General features: G+C 47.7%; 1 protein-coding gene across 1 annotated transcript; it reads left to right on the top strand.

Annotated features, from left to right (window-relative positions):
• The first annotated feature begins 15,117 nt into the window (after positions 1-15,117).
• zgc:174917 (uncharacterized protein LOC565650 homolog) lies at positions 15,118-17,674 on the top strand. The gene is made up of 6 exons (XM_038775548.1): positions 15,118-15,298; positions 15,483-15,699; positions 15,802-15,893; positions 16,618-16,757; positions 16,863-16,967; positions 17,340-17,674. Exons 1-6 carry the CDS (start codon positions 15,169-15,171, stop codon positions 17,445-17,447), a joined length of 792 nt encoding a protein of 263 aa, XP_038631476.1. The 5' UTR covers positions 15,118-15,168; the 3' UTR covers positions 17,448-17,674.
• The last annotated feature ends 7,113 nt before the right edge of the window (positions 17,675-24,787 follow it).

The following is a 24,787-nucleotide window of genomic DNA, read 5'->3' as shown; positions in this document are numbered from 1 at the left end:
TCTGAATGAAATGTGTCCCAGGATGCTGTGGGAGGTAAGGGAGGAGATTGCAGGGGATCTGCCCAAATCTCTGAAGACAGAAGGTCAGGTCAACAGGGTGGTGAAAAAGGCATATGGGACACTTGATTTGTCAATCGAGGCATAGATTACAAAAACAGGGAGACCATGTTGGAGTTATATAGAACTTTGGTGAGGCCACAGCTGGAGTACTGTGTGCAATTCTGGTCACCACATTATAGAAAGAATATGATTGCATTGGAGGGAGTGTAGAGACAATTCACCAGAATGTTGCCTTGGCTGGAGCATTTAAGTTATGAAGAAAGGTTGGATAGATTTGGGTCATTTTCACTGGAGCAGAGAAGACTGAGGGGCGTGATCGAGGTGTACAAAATTATGTGGGGCATGGACTAGATGGAGAAGGAGCAGATGTTCCCCTTAGTTGAAGGGTCAGTCACGGGAGACACATGTTCAAGGTGAGGGGCAGGAGGTTTAGGGGGAATTTGAAGGAAAACCTTTTCACCCAGAAGTTGGTAATGCCTGGGAGGATGGTAGAAGCGGGTTGCCTCACATCCTTTAAAAAGTACATGGATGAGCACATGGAATGTCATAACATCAAAGGCTATGGTACAAGTGCTGGCAAATGGGATTGGGTAGGCCGGTCAAGTGTCTTTCATGCATCGGTGCAGACGTGATGGGCCAAAAGGCCTCTCCTGCACTGTATTATTCTGTGATTCTGTGAGGTTTCTTATGTAGCCACCGAAGTTGGCCATTCCCTCAATACAAAATGGAGGAACGCAAAGCTTTCAGGGTAAAATGGACAAAGTTTGCAGCACAAGCAGGCTGCAACAAGCCACTGTGTATTCTGTCTGCTAAGAGAGCAGACAGCACCGAAACGAACATTCCGCAAACTAATGAGGCAATCTCCGGGACAGTTAGCACAGTAATGGAACGATCCCAGAGACAAAGGTCACAAATGGGGAAGTGATTGCAACATTGTATGGGAAGCCAGACACCCCGGCACCAGCGGGGTTCGAAGACAAAGCACCTGAAGGCCCGCCTAGTAGCCGAGGGACAGCCTCAGTATTTTGGGGATTCAAACAAATCGATTGGGAAGAGACCCAATCGATCCCCAGCAGATAGAAGGTCCGCCCAAAAGGGAGCGAAGCCCTGGGACCTATAAGAGACAGGTCCCAAACTCAGTTTGTTCTTCTTGACCAGCCCTCCTCCCTTGACCAGCCCTCTCGACCAGCCTTTACCGAAGAAGACCTTGACAGAGAGAGAGGAGAGGTTCGAACAGCAGCCGCCAGCAAGTAAGTGTCTCACAACGATCGCTACCAGAGATAGACACTCCTGACCCCTTTTAACCTGTACCAACCTGAAGTCTGCGGACCCAGTGCAGAGCAAGAGGCCTTGTCCCCTGAGCCGGCAGTTCCTTATTCAGATAAGTATTGGTCTATTTAGTGGTAGGAATAGTTTAGTCATCTTAGCGTGTGCATGAGTAGTTTATAATTGTATTATAATAAACTCATTTTTTCGAACTTATTAATTGGTGTATGGTTTTATTGCTTTGAACTTGACCTTGAAACTTGTGGCGGACGATACCTGGCGACTCCAAAGCTAAGTAATGAAACAGAGCCAAATTGAGTGTTAAGCGCACTCACCCAGAACGAGCAACATTTATAGTCAAATTTCCAGGTTGGTTCTCAGATGGACTCAAATTTGTCACACATTGGGAGAGTGGGGGTAAGTGGGACTCCAACTCCCACTTTTGAGGCATTGCAGACTTATTACTTTGGCTGCTTGGATGATCTGTAGCTGATCAGATGCTTTTGTTGCTTGACCTCCATACTAGACTTTAGCAGCTTCCCAGAGCAGTGCTCGAATGGCCAGGTCACCTCCAAAATGACGACACCACGTCCGGACTGGATGTTGAGGGGCTGCCACAGACCAGGTAGACACTTCTACTGAGGGCAAGGGGGAGTTCTGGCAGCATTGCCAGGCGTGTGGGCTAAGAACATGCGGCAATCAGAGCTGCCAGAATCAGCAGAGAGCGCACCACCCTGGACAGATGATGAGGTCACCTCAAGCCAGGGCCTTGCACATGGCCCCACCTGAGGAGGATTACCTGATGCAACTGAAATGCATCATGGTCCAGAAAGTGGCACCAGTTCAAGATAAACTACAGGAGAATTGACACCCCGTAGTGATGGAGATAGACACAGAGGCTGCTGTCTCCATCATCAGTTAGCACACCTACTGTCAGCTTCGTTCGGGAATCCTTCCATTGAACCTGGGTGACACCAAAGCCAGATTGGCGACGTACACTGGGAATCTACTACGCATTCTAGGAACCACCAATGACCCACGGTCAACAAATATTCAGGCTACCTTTAGTCGTGGTGCAAGGGCCGGGGCCTATCCTTTTTGGTCATGTTTCGGTGCAAGGGCTCTGCTTTGATTGGCGGCAGATTCCCCAGATGAGCACCTGGAACCTGTATGAGGTCCTTGGAAAGTATCCAAAGGTATTCCAGGAAGTTCTGGACAAGAAAAATGGAATCAAGGCACGCATTTACATGGGCCCAGAGGTCCAGCCAAGGTACTGCATAGCACGACTAGACCCATACACCTTGCTCACAAAGGTAAATGTTGAATTGCAGCCCGTAGCAGTTGGGCATCATGGCCCCTGTGCCATTTGTGGAAAGGGCCGCACCTGTGGTCCCAGTGACGAAGCCAGACAAGTCTGTTCATTTCTGCGAGGACTGTAAACAGGGCAGCCTGTCTGGACCATTACTCTATGCCTCGCCTGGAGGATTTGTATGTGAAACTGTCTGAGGGATGCTTGTTCACCAAACTGGATATGAGTCACACATACCTTCAGTTCGAATTGGACACTGAACCACGTAAGTGTTTTTTTTTAAATTTAGAGTACCCAATTCATTTTTTCCAATTAAGGGGCAATTTAGCGTGGCCAATCCACCTAGCTTTCACATTTTTAGGTTGTGGGGGCGAACCCCACGCAAACACGGGGAGAATGGGCAAACTCCACACGGACAGTGACCCAGAGCTGGGATCGAACCTGGGACCTCAGCGCCGTGATGCCGCAGTGCTAACCCACTGCGCCACCATGCTGCCCTGAATCGCCTAAGTACGAGACTAAAGCACCCACGGGAGATGTTCGAATACACTCACCTTCTGTTGGGGTCTCTTCTGCCTGTGCAATTTTTCAAAGGGTGATGGAAGACATCATCCAGGGACTACCCAAAGTGGCCATATATTTAAATGAGGTACTCATCACAGGGACCACTGAAAAAGAACACATGGACAATCTGGATGCTTTTCCCTAGTAGCCATCTGCCTGAAGAGAGGCAAGTGCATCTTCCAAGCAAAGGCAGTGATATACGTGGGTTATAGGGTGGATAAGGACAGCTCGCACCATGTGGAGGAGAAAGTTCAGGCCATAAAAGGGGAAAAAAATTCAAGGGAATTGCGATCATTTCTGGGACTGGTAAATTATTACGGGAAGTTTATTACAAACTTGGCCACCCTGTTGGCACCTCTTCATGACTTGTTTGGAAAAAAAAATCCAGAAGTGGGTTTGGGGAGCTCCCTGGGAGGAAGCATTCACAGGAGTGAAGAGACGGTTGAAATCCTCCCAGCTGCTGGCCCACTATGATCCATCCTGGCCACTCATTCTCACCTGTGATACCTCCCCATACGGGGCAATGCTATCCCATAGATGGGACAACGGAATCCCCCATCGTATTCACTTCCAGATTCCCGACAGATGCGGAACGTCGCTACGCCCTGATTGAAAAAGTCATGGCTGTGATATTCACCTTACCGCTCAGCTTCCTGGTTCTTAATACTTTTTTTTAAAGCGACGCTAAGCATAGCCAGAGGCAACAATATGCAGCTGGCTGAATAAGTAACAGCCAAAATTTGAAATTTGAGAAATAGATCAGGCGGCACAGTGGTTGGCACAGCTGCCTCACAACAACAGGGATCCGGCCTTGGGTGACTGTCTATGTGGAGTTTTCACTTTCTCCCCGTGTCTGCATAGGTTTCCTTCGGGTGCCCTGGTTTCCTCCCACAGCCCAAAGATGAGCAGGTTAGTTGGATTGGCCATGCTAAATTGCCCCTTAGTGTCCAGGAATGTGCGGGTTAAGTTGTAGCCACCGAAGTTGGCCATTCCCTCAATACAAAATGGAGGAACGCAAAGCTTGCAGGGTAAAATGGACAAAGTGTGCAGCACAAGCAGGCTGCAACAAGCCAATGTGTATTCTGTCTGCTAAGAGAGCAGACAGCACCGAAACGAACATTCTGCATACTAATGAGGCAATCTCCGGGACAGTTAGCACAGTAATGGAACGATCCCAGGGGCAAAGGTCACAAATAGGGAAGTGATTGCAACAGTGTGTGGGAAGCCAGACACCCCGGCACCAGCGGGGTTCAAAGACAAAGCACCTGAAGGCCCGCCCAGTAGCCGAGGGACAGCCTCAGTATTGGGGGGATTCAAACAAACCGATTGGGAAGAGACCCAATCGATCCCCAGCAGATAGAAGGTCCGCCCAAAAGGGCGCGAAGCCCTGGGACCTATAAGAGACAGGTCCCAAACTCAGTTTGTTCTTCTTGACCAGCCCTCCTCTCTTGACCAGCCCTCTCGACCAGCCTTTACCGAAGAAGACCTTGACCAAGAGAGAGAGGTTCGGACAGCAGCCACCAGCAAGTAAGTGTCTCACAACGATTGCTACCAGAGATAGACACTCCTGACCACTTTTAACCTGTACCAACCTGAAGTCTGCGGACCCACTACAGAGCAAGAGGCTATTGTCCCCTGATCCGGCAGTTCCTTATTCAGATAAGTATTGGTCTATTTAGTAGTAGGAATAGTTTAGTCATCTTAGCGTGTGCATGAGTAGTTTATAATTGTATTATAATAAACTCATTTGTTTGAACTTACTAATTGGTATATGGTTTTATTACTTTGAACTTGACCTTGAAACTTGTGGTGGTATCTTAACGATACCTGCCGACTCCAAAGCTGAGTAACGAAACAGAGCCAAATTGAATGTTAAGCACACTCACCCAGATCGAGCAACAAAGTGGGGCTACGGGGTTGCAAGGATAGGTTAGGAAGTTGGTTAGGGTGCTCTTTCAGAGTGTAAGTGCAGATTTGATGGACCAAATGGTCTCCTTCTGTACTGTAGGATTTCTATGATCCTTCTATAATAAACATTGGCATGGACAGCGAGGGAAAATCACTTACCTTCTGCAATATTGAGCTGCTTGTATAATATCCTAACCTTTGCAGCACGGAAGAACGTCCTTTGTTCCATTCAGCCCCTCGAGCCTGTCCCACTATTCAACGAGATCATGGCTGACCTGTGACCTAACTCCATATACCTGCCTTTGGCCCATATCCTTTAATATCTTTGCTTGATAAAAATCTATCTATCTCAGATTTAAAATTAACAAGTGATCTAGCTTCAGCTGCTGTTTGTTGGGAGCGAGTACCAAATCTCTACCACCCTTTGAGTGAAGTTCTTCCTCACATTTCTCCTGAATGGTTTAGCCCTAATTTTCAGACTATGCTCCTAGTTTTAGAATCCCCAACCAGTGGAAGTAGTTTATCATTATCTACCCTGTCTTTCTCTGTTAATATCTTGAAAACTCCGATCAGATCATCCATTACCTTCTAAATTCTAGCAAAAATAGGTCTCATTTGAATAATTGCTCCTTGTAACCCAATCCTGTAAACCGGGTATCATTTTTGTAAACCTACGTTCCACTCCCTCCCAGGCCAAAATATTCTTCAAAGATATGGTGCCCAGTACTGGGGTTTAACCAGGGTTTTGTACAGCTGCAGAATAGCTCCTCTGTCTTTATATTCCAGTTCTCCAGATATAAAAACTAGCATTCCATTAGCCTTTTTAATTATTTTTCTGCCCTTGTTCCTGGAATTTTCAGGATCTATGTGCCTGAACCTTCAAATCTCTTTGGGCATCACTGTACCTAACCTCTTTCCATTAAGAATGCATTCTGCTCAATGCTTTTTAGTCAAAAATGGATAACCACACACTTATATTTTATCTACCAGAATATTGTCCATTCACCTCGTCTGTCAATATCTCTTTGCAACTTATTGTCTAGGCTGTCTACAATGCCCATTGTATGATCAGGGCAGCATGGTAGCACAGTGGTTAGCACAGTTGCTTCACAGCTCCAGGGTCCCAGGTTCCATCCCGGCTTGGGTCACTGTCTGTGTCGATTCTCGACGTTCTCCCCCTGTCTGCGTGGGTTTCCTTCGGGTGCTCCGGTTTCCTCCCAAAGTCCAAAAATATCCATGTTAGGTGGATTAGCCATGCTAAATTGCCCTTAGTTTCCAAAAAGGTTAGGTGGTGTTAATGGGTTTCGGGGATAGGGTGGAGGCTTGGGCTGAAGTAGGGTTCTCTTTCCAAGAGCTGGTGCAGACTCGATGGGCCAAATGACCTCCTTCTGCACTGCAAATTCTATGATCTTCGATCAGCAAATTTGGATATATGACTTTCTATGCCTCATCCAAGTTATTAACGAATAATTGTTGCCCCAACACAGATTCCTGTGGTACACCACAAGTCACCTCTTGCCAATTAGAGTATTTACCCATTATCCCCACTCTCTGTCGCCTGCCACTCAACCAATTTCCTAACCATGTCAATAATTTGCCCTTAACTCCGTGGGCTTCCACTTTAGTTTACAGTCTCTGATGTGAGACTTTATTGAATTGGATTGGATTGGATTTGTTTATTGTCACGTGTACCGAGGTACAGTGAAAAGTATTTTTCTTGCGTGCAGCTCAAACAGATCATTTAATACATGAAACAAAAAGAAAATACATAATAGGGCAACACAGGGTACACAATGTAAACACATAGACGCATGCATTTGGTGAAGCACACAGGAGTGTAGTATTAATCAGATCAGTCCATAAGAGGGTCGTTTAGGAGTCTGGTAACAGTGGAGAAGTAGCTGTTTTTGAATCTGTTTGCGCATGTTCTCAGACTTCTGTATTTCCTGCCTGATGGAAAAAGTTGGAAGAGTGAGTAAGCCTAGTGGAAGGGGTCTTTGGTTATGCTGCCCGCTTTCCCAAGGCAGCGGAAGGTGTAGTCAGAGTCAATAGATGGGAGGCTGGTTTGTGTGATAGACTGGGCTGTGTTCACAATTCTCAGAAGTTTCTTGCGGTCTTGGGCCAAGCAGTTGCCATACCAGGCTGTGATGGAGCCAGATAGGACATTTTCTATGGTGCACCTGTAAAAGTTCGGAAGAGTCAATGCGGACATGTCAAATTTTCCTAGTTTCCTGAGGAAATATAGGCATTGTTGTGCTTTCTTGGTCGTAGTGTCGACGTGGGTCGATCAGCACAGATTTTTGATGAAGCTCTAAAATATCTCCACCTCGGCCCCGTTGATGCAGACAGGGGTATGCACAATACTTTGCTTCCTGAAGTCAGTGACCAGCTCTTCAGTTTTGCTGGGATTGAGGGATAGATTGTTGTTGTTACAGCACTCCGCTAGGTTCTCTATCTCCGTCCTGTATACTGACTCTTCTAATACAGAGGGACTACTTCTCCTGAATCTAGGGAATCCTGGAAGATTATGGTTAGGGCATCTAAAATGTGCTCCTCTATTTCCTTTAAATTGACATGTCCTGGGATTTGTCACACTAATTTCCTAGTTACTGATACTGTGCTTACGTTAATTGTATGAATGAAATGAAAATCGCTTATTGTCACGAGTAGACTTCAATGAAGTTACTGTGAAAAGCCCCTAGTTGCCACATTCCGGCGCCTGTCCGGGGAGGCTGGTACGGGAATCGAACCGTGCTGCTGGCCTGCTTGGTCTGCTTTAAAAGTCAGCGATTAGCCCTGTGAGCTAAACCAGTCCCTCCTCAGGGATGAAGTCCCTGTCCTCTATTGACGATTGCATTTTTTGGGACTTCCCACATGTTATCCTGCTTTTCAACTGTAACTACTGATACTGAGTCAAAGTAATTAAAAGGTAAAGGCAAAAGGTAATGAACTCTGAGTCACTATCAGTGCCACGAGCTAATTGGCACAGTGTCAATAAGAGTAAGGAAGTAATAATAGCTTATTGTCATGAGTAGGCTTCAATTAAGTTACTGTGAAAACCCCCTCGGTGTCTGTTCTGGGCGTTTGGTAAAGTGTGGTGTGGGAGAAATGGTTCCAATCCATGGGACATTTGCACCAATATTGGGGAAGAAGGGACCTTTTCCGATGGGACAGTCTTCATCTGAATCATGCTGGGACCAGAGTCCTGGCGAAACACATAACTAGGACTGTCGATTGGACTTTAAACTGAATTGGGGAGGTGGGGGGTGGGTGTGGATTCAGTTGCAGGCAAAATTGGAAAACTAAAATTAAAGGAGGTGACAGGCGATATGCAGGTTAGTGATGTGGTGGATGGTTACCAGAACGTGAAGGCGAGGGGCAGAATGGGTGAACGTCTTTTTGCACCAAGCAATTATAAAAGCGTAAGGAAATTTGGCAGTAGAACATATTTAAAAGCTTTGCATCTAAGTACAAAAGCAGCTGGAACAAAATTAATTAATTAACGGCGCAGTTAGAGATAAAAGGGTATGATTTGGTGGCAATTACTGAAACATGGTTACACGGAGACCAGGGACTGGATTCACTGATTTAGCGACTGTATTCACACGCCGGCGTGAAAACGATGGTGTTTTACGCCAGATAAACTGGCACAAAATGGCCACCGATTCCCCGTTTTGCCGAGGGCTAGCAGGGAGGCAGCGTAGAGCACCCGGCTCTAGCTGCCGATGCAGCCTGGAGAATTGCTGGGTTTGTGGCCGCGCATGTGCACCGCAGCGGCCTGCAGCAGCCGCGCCATGCTCCATGGTGGATGCCCGCAAAATAGTCGCGCCCTTCGGCCAGCTCATGTGCCCTGGACCGCCTCACCACAGTGCCCCCAGGCCCAAATATGTGCACACCTGCCCGCGGATCTATCTTCCCCTGACTGTGGCGGCACTGGACTGAGTCCGTAGTCGCCACACCAAGTTCCCGATGGGTGAGACCATGAGAGACCCACACCATCGGGAACTCAGCTAGTCGTGGACTGAGCATCGAGGGGCGAGCCTCAGCCAACGTATGGAAGCCATGGATATGAATACGCCGCTTTTCAGAGGCAGGGGCATCACGAAAGTGGCGCCGCCCCCGATTTCGGCATCATCGGGGATTCTCCGCCCTGTCGCCGAATGCGTCGGGGATTGGGAATCCAACGGCAGGTTTGGGAATTGAATATCTAAGGGTACTCAGAATTTTGGAAAGATAGGCTGAAAGGAAAAGGAGGCGGTGTAGCTTTGCTGGTGAAGAAAGTGATCAGTGCTGTGGTGAGAAATGATATAAACACTGGAGATCAAGATGCTGAATCAGTCAGGGTAGAAATAAGAATAAGCAAAGGGAAGAAGTCTCTGGTAGGAATAATCTATAGGTCCCCAAACAGTAATTCAGCTGTGGGACACAGGATAAACCAGGAAATACTGGGGGCTTGTCAGAAAGGTATGGCAATAATCATGAGTGAATTTAGTATGCATATAAACTGGTTTAATCAAATTGGCAAGGTAACCTCGAGGGTGAATTCATTGAATGTACTGGAGATTGTTTATTGTGACAGGATGTTGTGAAAAACAACAGAGACCAGGCTACCCTGGATTTGTATTGTGTAATGAGGAGGGATTAATTAATGACCTCATAGTTGAGGATCCTCTAGGGAATAGTGACCATCGTATCAGAGAATTCAAAATTCAGTGGGGGCGAGAAAGTGGAGTCCCACACTAGCGTTCTGAAATTAAACAAAGGTAATTACAGAGGCATGAGGACAGATTTAGCACTGGTAGAGTGAAATGAAATTAAATGAAAATCGCTTATTGTCACGAGTAGGTTTCAAATGAAGTTACTGTGAAAAGCCCCTAAGGTAGGACAGCTGATGAGCAGTGGCAGTTGTTTAAAGAGATACTCAATTCCTCACAACTAAAATATATTCTAGACAGGAAGAAAGACAGAAAGAGGGATTGAAAAAAGATGGTTCAGCAAGGAGGTGAGAGACAATATAAAGACAAAAACTAAGGTATACCATGTTGCAAAGACCAGAAGCAGGCTGGAAGATTGGGAAACTTTCAAACATAAACAAAAGGTTACTAATCAAGTAATATAAAGCGCTAAGGTATATTATGAAAGAAAGCTAGCATAAAATATCAAAAAGGTCAGCAAAAGCTTCTTTAAGAACATAAAAGGGAAGAAAGTCGCTGAGGTGAATGTTGGTTCCTTGGAAGATGAAACGGGAGAGTTAATAGTGGAGAACCCAGAAATGGTGGAGATACTAAATCAATATTTTGGGGCAGCACGGTAGCACAGGGGTTAGTACTGCTGCATCACAGCTCCAGGGACACGGGTTCATTTCTGGCCTTGGGTGACTGCCCAAGGAGTTTGTGCTTTCTCCCTGTGCCTGCGTGGATTTCCTCTGGGTGCTCCGGTTTCCTCCCACAGTCCAAAGATGTGCTGGTTAGGTGGATTGGCCATGCTAAATTGCCCCTTAGTGTCCAAAAGGTTAGTTTGGGTTACTGGGTTACAGGGATGGGGGGGGGGGGGGGGAAGGAAAACTATGTCTATTGACAAAACCAATAAAGGCTCCTGACTAGTAAAATAAATGACCAGTTTCTCTCTTCTCAGATCTGAAATCCATTAAGAGTCTTCTTTCAAGATGATTAGTTTGAACAATTCAAATGTTCACAAATTGCTGGAATGAACCAATTTATCTCACTGTGAAAATTAATCAGAAGACATGCAACAGTGACAGAGAACCTGGGAGAATGGAATGGAGGACTTGTAGGAAGTGGATAGGAGGAAGTCTAGTCAAGATTGTCGTGGGGAATCAGTGGGTTTGTAAAAGATATTGGGCTGGATTACCGGCTGTTTAGGCTGGTGGGATATTCCAGTCCCACGCCGGCGCACAGGTTTCCCGGCGACAAGGTATGCAGTCAATGAGAAATCTTGTTGACAACGGCAAGACCGGTAGTTCCTACTGACGGGGCCGGTAGATCCCGCTGGTGTGCTGCCTCCACTGTCGAAAAACACGCGGTGGGTTGGTCAGTAAATCCCGCCCATTGATGGATCGCCTAACTCCAAAACTGGAGATAGAACAGTTAAAGGAAGAGTTGAATATGATCAATTTAGGTGAAGGAGCAATGTAAATTTCCAGTGTTGAGGAGATGAAGAACCGGCGGGGTTATAGGTTTTGGGGTGTACTGGAGGTCCACGAGGTGCTGATTTTTGTGTGTCAGACTGTGTGCTGGATTAGGCCACGCCCGGTGCTGTTGTTGGTATCCTGTTGTCCCCTGGAATTTGGGATTTCTCAAAGACATCCTGCGAGGAGGACTCCATGCATGGGGTCTGGGGTTGAGCCGAGATCTGCACTTTGATATCCTGCCGTCGTCTTGTCGTCGTGACGCTTCTTATTTGATTAAGAAGCTTTATTATTTTTCATCAATAGTGACGGGCTTGCACCAGGAAACATGGACCCACAGTTTCAACCTGACCCTTTGTGATTCATTCCTGATAGTTCTCTGCCCTTTTAGTTTGAGGCGTTGACGACACTGATTTTAATCCAAATATATAGCAGCTCGTCTTCTCTGTATAATTGCTTAGAATGATGTTGGTTCTGAACATTATAATCAAAATTACCTGGAGATGGGAGATTGAGACTAGGGTTATGTTGGTAACTGAGGGACAAAGGAGACAGTGTGTTATTGGTGCCTCTGGCTCTGCTGGAATTGAGGGAAACACCCAAACATAGGGCACATCATTTGTGGTAATTATGAGCAATCGTCGCAGGGGAAGGTGTGTGTCATTTTACCATGTTTTCATGGCTTTGTCCTGTTTCACCCTTCTTCTCTGCTGGAGCTTTTAGAGGTATCAAGTTACGCCCAATAATTATATTGACGTTGTAGGACTGTTCTCCCAGTTCCCTCTGAATTCATGTATATTAAGCTTTTACCTTTTTCTTGTGGTGCTGGACCATTCCTATGATTTGGTTGCATTGTTTGTTATAATGTAAAACCTCAAGAAATATAATTTTAAATAATGAAAAGGGAAAAGGGTGTGCAATACAGGATTAAATATTTAAATACCAAATTATTATAGAATTAAACAAATTAAATAAATAAGTATTATCACACAGCTCTCACACACAGAGGTGGGAGTTGGTGATTGGCACACTTCCAGTTCAGACTGCCGCCCACTGCCTTGGACAATAAATTGCAGCCCAATGATAGTTCGCTACAGGAATGTCAAAAAAGGTAGACTGGGCAGCACGGTTGCACAGTGGTTAGCACTGCTTCCTCACAGTGCCAAGGTCCCAGGTTCGGCCCCGGCTCTGGGTCACTATCCTTGTGGAGTTTGCACATCCTCCCTGTGTTTGCGTGGGTTTCGCCCCTACAACTCAAATATGTGCAGGCTAGGTGGATTGGCCACGCAAAATTGACCCTTAATTGGAAAAAGTGAATTGGGTACTCGAAATTAAAAAAAGAAGAAAAAAGGCAGGCTGGGCTGAGGCCTATACAATTTGCTGTGGACTAGATTTTATAGCCCTGCCAACCAGGCGCATTTTCCACAAATGGTCACATAAAATATGAGTGGTGAGCAGCACACCACAATCTCACCCACCCTCGAGCTGACCCATACATGATACTAGTTGAGTGGATGCTGTAATCAGCAGTCTGCCTGCCACATTAAAATAAATAATTCAAGATGAACCTGTTGGAGTGCCACAGGGTTCATGTGTGCCATGTGCATCAGTGACCCTTTTCCCCCATCCACCCACCCCCAAAATGTCGCCACCACTTTCACTCTTCACCAGCTGACCTCCAAAACCTGTCGAGGAGAATACTGAGATACAGGCTACTAGACTAGAAGGGATTGAGGTTCATAAGGAGGAGGTGTTAGCAATTCTGGAAAGTGTGAAAATAGAAAAGTCCCCTGGGCCGGATGGGATTTATCCTAGGATTCTCTGGGAAGCTAGGGAGGAGATTGCTGAGCCTTTGGCTTTGATCCTTAAGTCATCTTTGTCTGCAGGAATAGTGCCAGAAGACTGGAGGATAGCAAATGTTGTCCCCTTGTTCAAGAAGGGAAGTAGAGACAACCCCGGTAATTATAGACCAGTGAGCCTTACTTCTGTTGTGGACAAAGTCTTAGAAAGGTTTATAAGAGATAGGATGTATAATCATCTGGAAAGGAATAATTTGATTAGAGATAGTCGATACGGTTTTGTGAAGGGTAGGTCATGCCTCACAAACCTTATTGAGTTCTTTGAGAAGGTGACCAAACAGGTGGATGAGGGTAAAGCAGTTAACGTGGTGTATATGGATTTCAGTAAAGCGTTTGATAAGGTTCCCCACGGTAGACTATTGCAGAAAATACGGAGGCATGGGATTCAGGGTGATTTAGCAGTTTGGATCAGAAATTGGCTAGCTGCAAGAAGACAAAGGGTGTTGGTTGATGGGAAATGTTCAGACTGGAGTCCAGTTCCTAGTGGTGTACCACAAGGATCTGTTTTGGGGCCACTGTTGTTTGTCATTTTTATAAATGACCTGGAGGAGGGCGTAGAAGGATGGGTGAGTAAATTTGCAGATGACACTAAAGTCGGTGGAGTTGTGGACAGTGCGGAAGGATGTTACAAGTTACAGAGGGACATAGATAAGCTGCAGAGCTGGGCTGAGAGGTGGCAAATGGAGTTTAATGCAGAAAAGTGTGAAGTGATTCATTTTGGAAGGAATAACAGGAAGACAGAGTACTGGACTAATGGTAAGATTCTTGGTAGTGTGGATGAGCAGAGAGATCTCGGTGTCCGTGTACACAGTTCCCTGAAAGTTGCCACCCAGGTTGAAAGGGTTGTTAAGAAGGCGTATGGTGTGTTAGCTTTTATCGGTAGAGGGATTGAGTTTCGGAACCATGAGGTCATGTTGCAGCTGTACAAAACTCTGGTGCGGCCGCATTTGGAGTATTGCGTGCAATTCTGGTCGCCGCATTATAGGAAGGATGCGGAGGCATTGGAAAGGGTGCAGAGGAGATTTACCAGAATGTTGCCTGGTATGGAGGGAAGATCTTATGAGGGGAGGCTGAGGAACTTGAGGCTGTTTTCGTTAGAGAGAAGACGGTTAAGAGGTGACTTAATTGAGGCATACAAGATGATCAGAGGATTAGATAGGGTGGACAGTGAGAGCCTTTTTCCTCGGATGGTGATGTCTAGCATGAGGGGGACATAGCTTTAAATTGAGTGGAGATAGATATAGGACAGATGTCAGAGGTAGGTTCTTTACTCAGAGAGTAGTAAGGGCGTGGAATGCCCTGCCTGCAACAGTAGTGGACTCGCCAACATTACGGGCATTCAAATGGTCATTGGATAAACATATGGACGATAAGGGAATAGTGTAGTTGGGCTTTAGAGTGGTTTCACAGGTCGGCGCACCATCGAGGGCCGAAGGGCCTGTATTTGAATTCCTCCTGGACTAGAAGCTTGGGACTTAAATTCCCTGGCAACCAATCCTAGCTCCCCTATTCCTTCTTGCAGTCCTGACGGTGCCCAGAGCAGAGCTCGGCTACTGCCAGGAGTTCTGGAGCTACCAGCCAACCGGACTTCCTCTCACTGAGGGACAGAGGCCCCACTCTCGACTACTTCAGCCCGCCAGTTATGTTTTATGGCTACAGGGAGGGATTCCTTCTGGTACATCGGCTGCTGGCTGACCTGCATTCTGAAGGGGATGCGAGCAGTTCAGGCTTGTGTTAGCGGAAGTAAGCGGAGTCAAATCCAGAAGGACAAAACAGCCAAACTTTAAAACTAATACTGGTCTGAACTATAGTTCCGACAAAAGTATCAACTTCCCATGTTTTGTTCTTCAGAAAGGTGTGGTTGCGCAATGTAGCAACAGCAGTTATGGGGAAGTGAGAGCTGCTGGTATTTGGCCTCAATCCAAGGAGCTAATGAAGCAACAATATGCAAATCAAGATGTCAAAGCTACCTATTTAAGTTAGACTCAACAGGGTATCAGTATCAGAGCGAGCACAACTTCGACAAACAGGGACAGGTAAACAAGTTACTAAAAATGCAGAGCAAGGCAAACGAGCTGAAAACTTTCTATGAAAATAATGGCTATCTTACAGAAATCCATGTCTTAGATAAAGATCAGCTTGACCTGACAACTCAGAACTTTTCAGCCCTAGAAGATAAATTTGGTAAGTAAGGATTTGTATGACTGGGTTATTCCTTATAACTCATCAGTGTGTAGAAACTGCAGGATCTGGAAATGTGGCTCCATATTTAATTCAGTAACTTTGATGAACATCTGGCAATAATAAATACTTCTTTAAAAGTTAATTTAACTTGGCTATTTGATTATTTCTGTTTTGTGTCTTTTAGGTAAAGTATACACCCAGTACAGCCTTCACAATGTGCATTTACAATATAAATGGGTAATGGATTTAGCTACAAATCCTTTGGTCCTCCAAGCCATTATTGCAGTTTTGGGGCCTAATGTTATTCTGCTTGATTCTCGGTTTATCTGTAAGTATCCAGCCTCTGATGTCCCTCACAAAAGCAATGTGGCTCCCTATGTTGCCTGGCATCAGGATATCAGGTGAGTCAGGAAACACAATGCAGCAAAATACTAAATTATGCTTCTCGATGTGGCTATTGATTCCCTCGACAATTATAACTTCACATTGTTCTTTATTGATAGATACTGGGGCTTTGAAGGAGGATCTGTAACATCTGTGTGGCTGGCTTTGGATGACGTTGATGAAGAAAATGGGGTCCTGCAGGTTATCCCAGGTTAGAATTATAGGCAGCGTTGACTTTGATTATATTTTTCTTTTTTTGAACTCACATTGAAACAGGAGAAGGACCTTTAGCCCCTCAAGCCGATTTCATCAATCAATTAGATCATGGTTGATCTGGACCTGAACTCCATTTACTGCTTTTGTCCCATATCCCACGATATCCAACAAATATTCCTGGTCTTGAAAATTTCTACTGATCCAGTATCTATAGGATTTTGAGTGGAAATTTCAACCCACACATTTTTATTCATTCTTGGGATTGAGCTTCACAGGCAAGATCACCATTTATTGCCCATCCCTAAGAATGGTGGCGTTAAGCCACCTCCAACTGAATGGCTTCCTTGGCCATTTCAAAAGGCTGTTCAGAGTCAACTACATAGTTGTAGGTCTGTAAGGACAGCAGAGCAAAGTAATCCTGATTTCACTCGCAAATGACCCAGTTCAAGCTTTAAAACTGTTCCCCTTGCTCTGGATTGCAACCGCACGTGAAATCATTTTTTTTTTGAGTTACCACATTGAATCCCTTCATTGTTTCAAAGACCTCAATTAGATAATCCCTCAACTTTATGATGTCAAGGAAAATGAGTTTATGCAACATGTCATAACATTTAATGATATTTGCAACTTTCCAATCAAATGTCACGTTTTATAATTTTATACCAAAATAATTATAAGTATTTCCAGAGGGATAATACTGTGCTAAATTATGCTTATAGGAAGCCACAAACTAGGTCTACAGGAGCATGGGACAAGTGCTATTGCCGGAAATATGTTGACATCAAATCAGGAAATTCCCAAGCATTTGGTTGAAGCTGAGAAGGCTATTCAATGTCCTCTCAAAGCAGGACAAATGTCCGTAAGTAGACAACTGAAATTAAAAATAAATTAGACTGAAAATATGAAAAAAAATTAGTATTGTGTTTTTAACATTATTTACTATTATTTAATAAAATTGTTTCAGATCCATGATGGCCTGACAGTACATTTCAGTGAACCCAACTTGTCAAATAGGCGTAGATGTGGCTTTGTGATCCGTTATGTCCCAACTACTGCTTATCCTGTTGATGTGAGTTTTCAACTTTTCTCCATATATAAATATTAATAGTATACACATCTCAATGTTTTGTATGTTCTTTATAACCGCCAACCTTAAATTGTTGTCAGGAATAGGATTGCCAATCTTCCTGATTTGCCTGCAGGCCTCCAATAGCTAACAAATGATTGCCAGGTGGGGTAACCAAGGGGAAATATACTTTGAATATAGCGTCCATTCCTACATGACTTCATGGTACATCACCTCAATTCCAGATTAAAACCATTCCACCTGCATTTGGTTGCGAAGCCAATCTGGGGACAGAGCTTGGGCTTTTCTAGTGCAATTAGATTTAGACACAGTGCAAGAAGGATTGTTAATGCTGATGTTTGCAATTTTTTTCAGGATCCAGACAGACCCCGCTCATTCCCTGCGACAGTGCTGGTAGCTGGAGTGGACACGTTCAACCACTTTACAAACAATGCGCCAGATAACTTTAGCAAAATATTCTGAAATAGTTAAAGCAACCTCGATGAACTGTAGACGTAAACAAATACAATATATACTTACTGTAAAAGTGCTATTTCTTACTGGATGAAAGAATCAGAAATGTTCACATATTCAAGTCAAATGTTGTTATTTCTGTACAAAGATTTGGATTCTATAAATTTTAGATTTGGAAATTACTACAACGCAAATAACTGTATATGAAAAGTTTTAAATAAATATTTTTCTGGAAATATGAATGTGATTGTCACTCATTGCCTCTTGGATCCTCCAATCAAAGAGCTGGTGGAAACTTCATGTCACTCTTTATTTGGATCTGCACCAAAGGGCGAGATTCTCTGGTCCTCCACCCATGTGTTTCTCGGCGGAGCGGTGTTCACTGGCGGCGGGATTCTATCTTCCCGCTGATTCTCAATGGGATTTTCTATTGTCAGTGGGAAAAGTGAATAGCAATGACCGGAGAATTCTGGCCAATATTTAACTCCCAGCCCATTTCACTTCAAAGCTTTTGCCTTCCAGTTCTTGGCTCCACCTTGGTCATCATTTGCCTTATGAAGCAGACAGAGGTTTTGTTCTTAATAAGGGTAACAGTAAAATTTCACATAGCCAAGACCTAGCCCATCAGATTCGCAGCATTTTGCAGAGTTCCCTCAGACTCTTGTCAGAAAAGCAAGATCGATTATCAGTTGGAAGAAATGCCTTAGGACCGTGAAATTCGGTAAGACCCAATAATGTCCGGCAATAGGTTCTGATGTGGGAGGCAACACACAAATTTTGTGCTCCCTGCACTTTTACATATTGGCACTTTGCAGCCAGAAACATTGTTGAGTGGATATCTCTCGGAGCAGGGAAGTAAAAACATGAGAGTTTAACATGACTTCAAGTTAGCTTGTGCCACTGAAAACCAGCCTGCACCTCTTAAAAAAAGAGCTATATTTTGAATGGAGCAGATGTGGGAAATTGGTGGAGAACAGTGCTTGGCTGAGGGAAGAATGGCAAAACATGGCAGAGATCGGGGTGTAATTCTCCCCTACCCGGCGGGGCGGGGGTGTCCCGGCGTAGCGGAGTGACGCCAACCACTCCGGCGTCGGGCCTCCTCAAAGGTGCGGAATTCTCCGCACCTTTGGGGGCTAGGCCCGCGCCGGAGTGGTTGGCGCCACGCCGACTGGCACCAAAACCGGCGCCAGCGGCCTTTGATGCCTGCCGCCCGGCGCCAGGGGTGGCTGAAAGGCCTTCGCCGGTTCGCGCATGCGCCGGTGCGTCAGCTGCCACTGACGTCACCACCGGCGTATGCGCGCTGCGGGATTCTCTTCCGCCTTCAGCCATGGTGGAGGCCGTGGCGGTGGCGGAAGAAAAAGAGTGCCCCCACGGCATTGGCCCGCCCGCAAATCGGTCGGCCCCAATCACGGGCCTGGCCACCAAGGGGGCACCCCCCCGAGGTCCGATCGCCCCGCGCCCCTCCCAGTACCCCGGGGGCCGCTCGCGCTGCCGATCCCGCCGCCACCAGAGGTGATTCAAAGCACGGCGGCGGGAGAGGCCTCTCAGCGGCGGGACTTCGGACCATCGCGGGCTGGAGAATCGCCGCAGGGGGCTCGCCGATCGCCATGGAGGGCACGCCGATTGGCGGGGCGTGATTCCCGCCAATTCCCGGGTGGCGGAGAATTCCGGCCACGTCGGGGGCGGGATTTTCGCCGGTACCAGGCGATTCTCCGACCCTGTGGGGGTCGGAGAATTTCAGCCCAGGCTCCAATGTCCTTTGATAAAGTGCTCGAGTGCTCAGTGTCGGAGGTGAACAAAAGAGAGTTCCTCGGTTTACAGGGAACTGGAAGCCCTTTCAAATAGAGTTTGTGAATTAAGGTAATGAGAGTAGATAACCATTGCAGTACCACCCTTTGAGGATTTGGAAATAATGCCAAAAGGAGTTTAATGACATCAGACATGCGGGTCAGCGAATGCATTTTCAAATGCCATAACCGACCTATTGCCCTCTGCCTCCCTCAGGCACTGTTCAAAAGACCACACCACATCAATAATCTTGAACAATTACAACGCATACTTAACATTACAGTGTCACAGACAGGGGGCTGGATTCTCCAATTTGAAGAATAAGTGCTGAATCCGGCGTGGGATTTTACGCCAGAAAAAACGGCGCAAAACCTGCACCGATCCTCCGTCTGGTGGGGGGGCTAGCAGCTGCGCAGCATTTATCAGCAGATAGGGGGAGAATTGCCGGGTCGGTGTCCGCATATGCGCACGGCAGCGGCCTGCAGCGGCTATGCTGTGCAACACGGCGCCAGCCGAACGCGGACCAGGACTGCCACATACTGTTCTCCAGTAACCTCCATTGCCACCACAGGACGACCCCCACCAGTGTCCCCAACCTCCATCAAAGCCCCCCCCGTCCGTGGAACAGCACCCCCCCCCCCCCCCCCCATCCCCTGACTGTGGCGGCGCTGGACTCAGCCCATGGCCGTCACGCCGTGTTCACAAAAAAAAAGAATAAGCATTCCATGCTGTCAGGAACTCGGCCTATTGCGGAGGAGCATCGGGGGCGGGCGTTTGGTGATGCCCTGAGGCCGTCCTGACGGCAGATAGTGAACTCTTTGAGCATGACGTTTTTGACAGGGCGGAGCATCGCAAAAGCGGCGCTGCCCCCGGTTTTGGTAAAACGGGGATTCTCCGGCCGATCGGCAAACACGACTTCGACGTCGGCAACCGGAGAATTCCGCCGAGGATTTCTGTGTTCTTTTTTACTGCTATGTTCAAAAGGTGTTTATTTTCTTACCCGCAATGTGTATCCCAATTACCAGATCCAGCAGCAAACCTTTTGTTGTTCACCTTACTGGTGAAGTTTTAAAATATTTATTAACACACACGTACCCCAGGTTTAAAAATGTGAAGTCTCACTCACTCATCTCATACATGCACAAAGATTAGATACACATGAAGGTAGTACAGGTAGTTGCAACTTATAATTATCCCAATCTCTTTCATGGCAGGCCTATAGTTACTTTGATGGAGGTAATGCTTTGAAGTTGAAGTGAAGACTTCTCAGTGGACTGTGAGGGAAGGGGAGAAACGCAGACCGTTAGCAGAATAGGGGCACAGCATAACACAGAAAGACAATGAAGTCAGAGGGAATACAGTGGCAGTAAATTTCATGGGAGTCAGACAATGCTGGGTGGCCTCTACTTTAATGCCAGGAGTATTACAGGTAAAACGGATGAGTTAAGGGTGGGGATTGATACGTGGAATTATGATATAGTCAGCACTGAGATTTGACTGAGGGAGGTGCAGTATTAGCAGTTCACCATCCCAGTATATAGAATCTTCAGGTGAGACAGTGGAGGGGGTAAAAAAGGAGGAGGCATTGCATTATTAGTTAAAGAGTCAGTACTGCAGTAAGGAGAGATGATATTTCAGAGGTGGCATCAAATTAAGCTTTGTGGGTAGAGCTTGATGCACGATCAATTTCACGAAAGACTCAGATTGGTACAACTGTGGCTTTATTACAGTCAGATGCGTGGCCTCCTACTGCAGCTGGCAGAATGGCTGATCAGGAGGAGGTCACGCATATTTATACGGCTCCTTGTGGGCGGAGGTCACTGGCAGGGGCTACTGGCGAACCTGTAGTGCAGCTCCTACCTTACATCCCCTAATACAAGTGCACAGTGGTTCACCACATTCACCCCCTGTTAAAAATGAGTCCGGGGGGGGGGGGGGGGGGGGGGGGGGGGGGGTTGGCGTGGAACTATATACAGATTTACAAATAATTACAGTGGGGAGGTGAAACAAATATGACCATTTTGGTAGTCCGGTGCCGGTCAGAGGTTAAGTCGGTCCGGTGGTTTGACGGCTCGCTGGGAGCAACGTAACGGTGGCGGCGATGTCAGTACTGGCGTCGCTGACGTCGGTGCTGGTGGTGTTGGTGCTGGCCAGTAGTTGGATGACTCCGGGAGCGTGCCAAAATCTTCCTCGTCCTGTAGCGTGGGCAGGGAAAGGAGGGATGGACCTGGTGGGGCTAATGTTGGGAGCGCCGGGGGAGGGGAGGGTGGCGCGTGGGTGGGGAAGTGTGTGGGAGTGGAACCTGAGGGAGCCAGGTCCCTGAGTGAGACCGTATCCTGGTGGCCGTCAGGGAACTCCACAGAAGCATACTGGGGGCTGGCGTAGAGCAAGTGTACTCTGTCCACCAAGGGGTCTGCCTTGTGGAGTCGGACATGCCTACGTAGAAGGACCAGTCCTGGAGCTGCGAGCCAAGTCGGGAGCGACACCCCGGATGTGGACTTCCTGGGTAAGGTAAAAACATGTTAATGGGGTGTGTTATTTGTGGCGGTACACAGTAGAGACCGTATGGAGTGTAGTGCATCAGGGAGGACCTCCTGCCAGCGAGAGGCTGGGAGGTTTCTGGACCGTAGGGCCAGCTGGACGGCCCTCCAAACCGTCCCGTTCTCCCTCTCTACCTGCCCATTTCCCCGGGGATTATAGCTGGTCGTCCTGCTGGAGGCGATACCCCTGCTGAGCAGGAACTGACGCAGCTCATCGCTCATGAATGAGGATCCCCTGTCACTGTGGATGTAGTCGGTGTCATAATATACAGCAGTATATCATGGTGCAGACACACACTGATGGACACACACAGGGACAAATCAACATGTACAAACACCGCAGCCAATCACCAGTTAGACTGCACACACTATAAAGGCAGAGGGCACCACGGTTCCCACTCATTCTGGGTGCTGCCTCTGAGTGTAACAGGAACTCATTCAGCCCAGCACGGACTCACAACACGTGTTGAGAGAATCAACTGGTTCGGAAAAGGCTTAGGTCTCTAGTTTAAGTTAGCATCATTTAGAGCCACAATCATCGTGTGTTAGTTAGTTAGAAGTAGTTAATAAAATTGAGTTGAACCTTCATCGGTGTTGGAAGTGTCTGTTCATCTCTCAAGTCTACACTAGCCAACACTTTAGTCTGTGAAACCAAACAGAGCGAAGATGGTGTTGAGAGCCTTGATGACGGTGGCAGACGTCATATCAGGGCATGACATGGTGAAGGGGAACCTGGAGAATTCATCAACCACACTGTGGATATATGTGTTGCGGTCGGTGGAGAGGAGGGGCCCTTTGAAATCCACGCTGAGGCATTCAAAGAGGCGGCATACTTTCACCAGGCGCGCACGGTCCGCCGGTAGAAGTGCGGCTTGCACTCCGCACAGACCTGGCAGTCTCTGGTGACTGTCCGTACGTCTTCGATGGAGTAGGGCAGGTTGCGGGCTTTGAGTAGGTGGTACAATCAAGTGACCCCCCGGGTGACAAAGGCTGTCGTGAAGGGCCCGGAGTTGGTCTACTTGTGCACTGGCACATGTACCTCGGGAGAGGGCATCTGGGGGCTCGTTGAGCTTGTCGGGGCAATACAAAATCTCGGAATTATAGGTGGAGAGCACTATTCTCCACCGCAAGATTTTATCATTTTTGATCTTGCCCCGCTGCGTGTTGTTGAACATGAAGGCTACCGACCGTTGGTCAGTGAGGAGAGTGAATCTCCTGCCGGTCAGGTAATGTCTCCAATGCTGCACCGCTTCAATGATAGCCTGGGTCTCTTTTTCAACGGATGAGTGCCAAATTTCAGAGGCATGAAGGGTGCAGGAAAAGAATGCCACGGGTCTGCCTGCCTGGTTTAGAGTAGCGGCAAGGGCGACATCTGAAGCGTTGCTTTCTACTTGAAAGGGCAGTGTTTTGTCTACTGCGTGCATCCCGGCCTTGGCTATGTCTGCTCTAATACGGGCGAATGCATGTTGTGCCTCGGCCGTGAGGGGAAATTGGGTGGACTGTATGAGTGGGCGGGCCTTGTCCGCGTAGTTTGGGACCCACTGGGCGTAGTAGGAAAAGAACCCAAGGCAGCGTTTGAGGGCCTTGGGGTAGTGGGGGAGGGGGAGCTCCATGAGAGGGCGCATGCAGTCGGGATCAGGCCCCAGGAGTCCGTTTTGGACTACATAGCCGAGGATGGCTGGCCGGGTCGTGCGGAACACACACTTCTCCTTGTTGTATGTAAGATTGAGGAGAGTGGCGGTGTAAAGAAATTTAGAGAGGTTGGCGTCGTGGTCCTGCTGGTCATGGCCGCAGATGGTGACGTTGTCCAGGTACGGAAACGTGGCCCTCAGACCGTACCGGTCAACCATTCGGTCCATCTCCCTTTGGAAGACCGAGACCCTGTTAGTGACGCCGAAGGGAACCCTAAGAAATTGATAGAGCCGACCGTCCGCCTCGAAGGCAGTGTATGGACGGTCCGATTTATGGATGGGAAGCTGGTGGTAGGCGGATTTCAGATCAATTGTTGAGAAGACCTGGTACTGCGCAATCTGAATGACCATATCAGATATGCGTGGGAGGGGGTACACGTTGAGCTGCGTGTACTGATTGATGGTCTGGCTGTAGTCCACGCCCATTCTGTGTTTCTCCCCAGTTTTACCGACTGCCACTTGGGCTCTCTAGGGGCTGTTGCTGGCCTCGATAATACCCTCCCGAAGCAGCCTCTGGACCTCGGACCTGATGAAGGCCTTGTCCTGGGCGCTGTACCGTCTGCTCCTGGTGGCGACGGGCTTGCAATCCGCAGTTAGATTGGCAAAGAGGGAGGGGGGGTCAACCTTGAGGGTTGTGAGGCCGCAAACGGTGAGTGGAGGTAGGGGCCCGCTGAATTTGAGGGTGAGGCTCTGGAGATTACACTGAAATTCCAGACCCAGCAATAGTGCAGCGCAGAGGTTGGGGAGGACATGGAGGCGGAAACCGCTGAATTCTACGCCCTGGACAGTGAGATTGACCACACAGAAACCTCGGATTGAGATGGAGTGGGATCCGGAGGCCAGGGAGTTCCGTTGATTGGCGGGGTGGACCGCGAGGGAGCAGCGCCTTACCGTGTCTGGGTGAACAAAGCTCTCGGTGCTCCCGGAGTCCAGCAGGCAAGAGGTCGCGTGGCCGTTGATTTTCACTGTCATCAAAGCGGTGGCCAGGTTGTGAGGACGGAACTGGTCTAGTGCCATCGAGGCGAGCTGCGGGTGGTCGTCCGAGGATTCAGATGGGGAGCGTCGGCGACCCGGGTCCAGCGTTCCAGTCCCGTGGGGGAGACAAAATGGCGGCGTCCAAAGGACCGGTTGGGAACAAGACGGCGGCGTCCATGGAGCGCACGTTGTGGGGGCGGGGCAAGATGGCAGCACCCATGGTGCGCACATTGTGAGGGCAGGGCAAGATGGCGGCACCCACGGGCTGCACTTGGACCTGGGGGAAGAAGATGGCGGCGCCCATTGTGCGTTCGGCTGGGGGGAGGAGGCGATTGCGGGCGCAACAGAAGAGTCT

Source organism: Scyliorhinus canicula, chromosome 17 (assembly GCF_902713615.1).
Source record: "Scyliorhinus canicula chromosome 17, sScyCan1.1, whole genome shotgun sequence".
In the NCBI taxonomy this organism is placed as follows: domain Eukaryota; kingdom Metazoa; phylum Chordata; class Chondrichthyes; order Carcharhiniformes; family Scyliorhinidae; genus Scyliorhinus; species Scyliorhinus canicula.
The sequence above is the reverse complement of the archived record's forward strand: the minus strand, read 5'-3'. Positions and strand labels throughout refer to the sequence as shown.

What these genes read in the sequence shown, in the direction of transcription:
- zgc:174917 (XM_038775548.1), top strand. Translation starts at nt 15,169, where the DNA reads ATGCAGAGCAAGGCAAACGAGCTGAAAACTTTCTATGAAAATAATGGC. An exon ending in GCCTGGCATCAGGATATCAG is followed by an intron (nt 15,700 to 15,801) that starts GTGAGTCAGGAA and finishes CTTTATTGATAG; the next exon opens with ATACTGGGGCTTTGAAGGAG. An exon ending in CTACTGCTTATCCTGTTGAT is followed by an intron (nt 16,968 to 17,339) that starts GTGAGTTTTCAA and finishes AATTTTTTTCAG; the next exon opens with GATCCAGACAGACCCCGCTC.